Source organism: Phragmites australis, chromosome 14, assembly GCF_958298935.1.
Source record: "Phragmites australis chromosome 14, lpPhrAust1.1, whole genome shotgun sequence".
Taxonomy (NCBI): domain Eukaryota; kingdom Viridiplantae; phylum Streptophyta; class Magnoliopsida; order Poales; family Poaceae; genus Phragmites; species Phragmites australis.
Genome location: NC_084934.1, coordinates 22,735,990 through 22,742,241, shown reverse-complemented (window position 1 = coordinate 22,742,241; position 6,252 = coordinate 22,735,990). Strand labels below are relative to the sequence as shown.

At 40.9% G+C, this 6,252-nt stretch overlaps 1 protein-coding gene across 1 annotated transcript; it reads right to left on the bottom strand.

Annotated features, from left to right (window-relative positions):
• Positions 1 to 2,225: 2,225 nt before the first annotated feature.
• On the bottom strand, positions 2,226 to 4,106 carry LOC133889931 (organelle RRM domain-containing protein 2, mitochondrial-like). Its single transcript, XM_062330352.1, has 4 exons — positions 3,927 to 4,106; positions 3,033 to 3,101; positions 2,840 to 2,946; positions 2,226 to 2,530 (listed from the first exon to the last, which is right to left on the bottom strand). The coding sequence occupies exons 1-4, from the start codon at positions 4,042 to 4,044 to the stop codon at positions 2,426 to 2,428; spliced, it is 399 nt and encodes a 132-aa protein (XP_062186336.1). The 5' UTR covers positions 4,045 to 4,106; the 3' UTR covers positions 2,226 to 2,425.
• Between the last annotated feature and the right edge of the window lie 2,146 nt (positions 4,107 to 6,252).

Here is a 6,252-nt window from a genome sequence, read left to right as displayed (position 1 = left end):
CAATACATGTACTGAGTTAGTAGCAAATTATCGTGGCAATTAAAAAGCACATATAATCGTGGTACCTGCTGCCCTGTGAAAATCATCCGTCCTCTATGGTTCTCGTCGTACCACTGCTGAAGAAGCTCGAGAAGACCAGCATGGGGCATGACAATAATTTCAAATTATATGGTTCAATAAGTAAGTGAACAAAAAATATGAATATATTACAAGCTTCATGTTTCAATACGTATGTAAATAAAAAAAAGAATATACTACACTCTTAATGGTTCAATAAGTATGTGAATAATAAATTAGAATATGTTACAAGCTTTATGGTTCAATAAATAGATGAAAAACAAGTTTCATGGTTCAATAAAATACAACTACTCTAAAGCACTATAGTTCGATAGTGCATGATAGTTTACTATCGGGTCAAGCATGTCCTCCTGTCATAGGCAGGTTATTTGCAAAGTTAATTATAGTGATGTTTCTTAACATGTTCACTTTATCCTCGTGGACTTTGTAAAAGTCATGAAGAAATTAATAAAACTCTAAATAAAGTGAAACAAATTTTAAAGATCCTCTTAAGATACTCCCTATGCAAGAAAAAAATATATGTTTGTATGTTAAGTTTTTCTTAATGTAATAGAGCCAAATCAACATGTTCATACGACCCATTTCAGCATTTTCTTCTTCTTTTTCAAACTTTCTCCATATAAAATATAATGCAAATGATATTAATTTTGATTTTTTTCACAAAAGGTCTTTGAATTGTCTCTAGTATTTTTAGAATTTTTGTGATTTTTATTTTTTATTTCTTTGAATTCAAATTCGAAAACCGGTTAAATTCAGAATTTGGTGCGAGTCGAATTGACCGGTTTTCTCGAATATCGAGTGGTTTTTGATGAATTTTCGAACCTGGTCTCAACTCAGAACAATGTGCTCTGCATTGCCATTTTTGATTTGTTAGCTCTTCGATGTGTGTGTGGATTGCAGTCAGTGATCAGCAATGTAGACAGCTACTTCCCCTGAAAAAAAAAGAACAGAGAATGTACAGACCGAGAATTGTTCTAGCTTCCTAATTGTTTTCTTGTTTGATTGTTTGTGCAGGTCTAAATATGTTATAGTTTATTCTATGCAGGACACTGATATGGTTGAGACCGAGAATTGGCTACAGATCAGCTTGGAAGAAACTGAGACCCCCCCCCCCCCACCCCCAAAAAAAAAGAAGGCTACACTGCAGAAGGACTTGAGCAGCACGGGGCTGAACAGCAGAAATAATTCTACACTGAGAAGCACTTGAGCAGAAAGAAGCTCAACTGCATCAGCACTTGACCAGAAAGAAGCTGTCAATTTGATTTGCAATTTTTGGTTTGGTACAAACTTTGGCTTGTAAACTTTGGCAAAAACTAGAGCAGAAAGAATGTGCATAATGTATGGATGTTTGCAAATTTTGGTTTGGTTTGTCAATTTGATTTGTAATCAGTGACTCAATATAAATTGTGATGTGCTCTGATTGGTATTCAATGTCAATTGTATTTGTCAATTTGAGTGACTGTACATACGTTTTGTATGATCATCTGTGCGACTCCACAACTGTGTTCTCAATTCAATGTCCATATCAGTGACTCTAAATCTAGAACAACAGAACATAAACTTTTTTGTTCAATTCACATAACAGAACACTAATCCAGAACAACATCTTTCGTCTAGGGTGTCGCAGACGTCGCCATTGCCGTCCAGGTCGTCGTCACGCCCGTCTCCGTCCAGGGCGTCGCTGCCACGCCTGTCGCCGCCGCGCTAGTCTCCGTCGAAGCTGTCACAACCGAGCGTGTCGTAGCCATCGCAGTGGAGACCATCGCAACCGAGCCCGTCGCAGCAGAGACGTCCAATCCATCGTCGAGGCAAAATACCAAACGTGTGACCCTTCAGTGCCCGCGCAGATCAACTGCGGGCGGGGCGTAGGGGAAGGAGGGGGACCAAATCGTAATTCATTCAACTTGTGCAGAGGGGTTTCTGAAAAATAACACAGCAAGATGGTGGGCTGGCAGTGCGCCTTCGGATGCGGATCCGATGGTCTAGAGCGACGGTTTGCACAGATACTTCGGTTTGCACCAAAAATTTTGCCTTGTTTTTGTATGGCACATCTGCATCTTCTCAGGTGCATCCATTTCATTGAAGACTGCGGAAGAACCATGGATGCATTGCATTTGCAACAACAAAACCTCGTTGCAACACACTGGTAAAATGAACGTAGTGAACTGTAAACTATAGTTTGGGACGGAAGTTATGCAGTACACATAAAGTAACAGTACTCAAGTACAATGCTAGTCATAACAAAGGCAGTTCAGTGGTGCACACTAAATTCTCTCTCTGCAAATATTTGGATGGCGAGCAACATCCACTCGCAGAACTAACAATCGACTGACCATGAAGACATAGATCATTGATAGCCAGATGGCGCCGTTGACGGCGTTGCTTGTTGTGGCGGCTGTGGGGCTTCTCTTTGCTTGGCATATTCAGCGAAAATAACCCAACCATCAAGGAACTGCAGGTACATACAGTAGTGTCAGGAGAAGATAAGAACTACCGAATCCACAACGCTTTTGAAAATTAAAGGTGGACAGTAGAAACAATGTTTCGTCATTTCAAATGGTATATGCAATAATGCACTGACAAAGATCAATCAGTGATCATTTGTTCTTTGCTTGTCATGATTTATTTTTAATAGAAACATATTTGAAAGTTTTGCATATGTCTTCTACATTTAGGATTATCATGAACATTCAACGTGGTTCATAAATTTGATCAATAAAATGATACTTGAAAACTAACCACAGTCACCATAAACACTCACCTTTCCATCCATGCCTTTTATTGCCTCACCAGCTTCTTGTACGGTGGCATATTTGACAAAGCCAAATCCTCTGGAGTATCCAGATATTCTGTCGGTGATTACTCTTGCTGAATAAATAGTGGCGTGTCTTAATACTATAAATGGAATCAGCACTAGTGCAAAGAGTTGAGCTCAAGGAAATAGAATTCAATACCTTCAACAACCTGACCAAATCTGCAAAAGGCTTCCCTAAGTACCTCAGACGTCGTGCGTTTATTCAACCCTGCATAGTTGCCTCTGTTACTACTACTATAATATACAGCCACATTCCTAGTTTGGCCCAAATGAAGGCTATTGTAAATGATTACAAACAGTTAACCAATATTAACTGATGAGACTATGCACCTTGGTATTTTTCAAACCTCTGTAGAACTGTATCTGTCTATAATTTTAGTGGTGATTATATATATTTGCATAATTTTATGGAGGGAAAAAAAATCAAACTTCAGCATAATTATTAGCCAGATTCAGATATGGTCGTCTTTTTCATTCAAACAAAATGACTGACTATTTGATACTCCTCGAGTTCAACTCCATACTATTGACATCTAAAAAGTGAATTGTAGACAGCTACTAATCCACTAATTACTAAAACAATTGTTAGCTTCTCCATTTTTCAATAAGAAAAGTGGACTGCTCACACCAGTATTCATCATTGACATTTGATGTCTGATTCATTCTACTTTATCGTTTACTAATATTTGAGCTTACAAATGGTCAACTAGTTGGCAATCAATTTGCATGAGCCCGTGCAGTACTTGTCTTATTCAGTGGGTAGTTGCACAATAGAGGAAATCAATCTAATTCGCAAGCTAAATACTGTTCCACTAGTAATCATTTGGTTCATCGGCTCTGATCTACTGCACCCCAAAAGGCTCCAAAAAGATTATCAAAATTGTAAGCGACTACTGGTTCCCAAGTCCTGGCCAGAAAGATAACAACTTCCCCGATCCTACCGCAACCATCTGTTGTTAGCAAAAGCCACTAATCAAGCGCGCGAGGGTTTCTCCTGCCAAAAAAGGCAGAAAAGGGGAGCGGGGTTGGTTGCCTGAGACGAAAAGGTTGTTGCAGGGCTCCGCCGCGGGCCGCGCAGCGGGAGGAGGCGTCGGAGCGAAGGCCGACACGGAGAATAGCCGCCGGAAGCCGGCACGAGCCGCCGCCGCCATTTCGATGCCGAGTCGTTCGGAGTCGGAGGCGAGGAGAGTGCGGCGCAACGGAGGCTTCGCGAGGTTGCAACGACAGTTTCTCTCGTATTGATGGGCCGGATTCCGGCCCAGCCCAATACACATACCACTGCACCCTTCGCTGGCGATCCATTCAGCCCAACGTCCAACTGTCCAACTCCCCGACCCAGTCATCCGCAAACCCCCCAGACTGCCCAAACCCTCCTTCGCCGGCGGCGGGTGCCTCGTCGGCAATGACGTCATCAAAGTGATCGGCAGGATGCGTTTGCCTGATAAAGTCGGTGGTGTTTATCTTCTACTCGATTTTTTCTAAGGAGAAAGATCTCGGTTTTTATTAAAAGATATTAAAAGGAGTTCAGGTAACATAGCACATATATAAAATAAGTTGGGGACGCTAGCTCACCATATCAGGGGATCTGTATCCTCTGATTTTGCTCATGGAAGCTACAGTAACATGACTTTGGTCAACTATTGGCCATTAGATCGTGAGCGGATGGACAGGACCGAGCGCTGCAGTGCGCGTGCCACAGTACCTTCCAATGACTCTGCTTAAGTAAATTACTGTGCACGCTACTATTTCGCTATAGTAAAAACTGCACGGACATTGTACCTTCCACGTGAATTACTGTAGCATCTCTGACTTTGCTTGAGCGAAGTCAGAGGATGCGGGTCCCATATTAGGACTGAACGACCAATGAAAGTCAGTGCTACATATTGAAGAAGCAACACCGGAGAAAGATTATCCTGTTACAACAAAATTCCAAGAGCCCTATAGCTCATAGGTATCAATCGGCGGGCCCTTAACGAATGAAACCACGCAACCATTCCCTGATCTTCGTCATAGCGCCATTCACCTCATGCTTGCCATCTTCTTTGAGGAGGGAGCTCCAATTCTGTACGAATGAAACAACGAGGTTTAAGGTTTCATGGGGCTTGTTTGGAAACTTTATCTCGACTGTCATTTTGTTTTTGGATCGCTATAAAGCCCACGCCAGATCTGCAAAAACAAATAGGCCTATTTTTTGATATTATTTGAAAAGACCTTATAGCCAACTTGTCCATAAGTCAGCTATCAAGCAAGGGGAGTCATTTCATCCCAAGATTTCTCTCAGAGTGCTCTAGATGCCCTGAGCCATCACACAACTGAAGAAAATATGATTGATATTTTCTGTTTTACTACACAGGCTACACCTCTCACTCCCTTTCCACCCATTTTCTTAAGAGAAGTGGCTATATAAAGCTTATTGTGTATCATCTACCACATGAAGACTTTAAACGTGAGGGGGAGTTTGTAGCCCCAAACATCCTGAACCCTCATGCTAGAAACACCTCCAAAGATGAGAAATCTATACAAAGATTTAGTAGTAAATCTCCATGATTTATCGAGACCTCAGATGACTTCATCCTCAACTTCATTTAACTGAACATTCTATAATCTGTTCATTAGATCCTCCCACTGTGGCATATCCCTCTCAACGAGGCTTCTTTTGAATTGAATATCCCAATTTCTATTACACCAACATTTAGATACTAAGACATTACGATGAGCGCATAGACAAAAGAGATTCGGATATTGAGTTTTCAAAGAGGTATCTCCTAGCCAAACATATTTCTAGAAGATAACTTTTTTTACCATTGTTAACTTTGTAAATGACACCCCACTGGAACAAATGTTGGACCTTATGCAACCCTTGCCAAAATAGAGAAGTGCCTTGGTGTTTGAAGGTGAAGAAATTACCATCCGTCATATATTTGGCTCTAAGAAGCTGACACCAAGTGTCATTTGATCTAGAAACAATTTTTCAGATCCATTTAACAATTAAGCATTTATTCATGATTGTAGTGTTCAGAATGCCAAGACCTTCATAGTCTTTTGGCTAACAAATGGTCCCTTATTTGGCCATATAGTATTTGTTCACACTTTTAGCCCCCTTCCAGAAAAATCTTGACCTTATAGTGTCCATCTTGCTATGAGCACCATAAGGCAGATGGTAAAATACCCATAGTATACATGGGAAGACTGAAAAGATAAGTATTTGTCAGTATCAATCTACCCCCAGATGTCAGGTTTTTTTTCCTCTCTATAGATCTAGTCTATTCACCATTTTGATGAGAATCCCTAAGGAAGCAGCCATCCCCAAATGATGAGCAGAAATGGGGATGCACAGATACTTGAAGGGAAGATGTTCC

Coding starts and splice junctions, on each gene's coding strand:
- LOC133889931 (XM_062330352.1), bottom strand. CDS start 4,044: ATGGCGGCGGCGGCTCGTGCCGGCTTCCGGCGGCTATTCTCCGTGTCG. Junction 3,102..3,926: donor CAACAACCTTTTCGTCTCAG/GCAACCAACCCC, acceptor GCAACTATGCAG/GGTTGAATAAACGCACGACG. Junction 2,947..3,032: donor ATTTGGTCAGGTTGTTGAAG/GTATTGAATTCT, acceptor CTATTTATTCAG/CAAGAGTAATCACCGACAGA.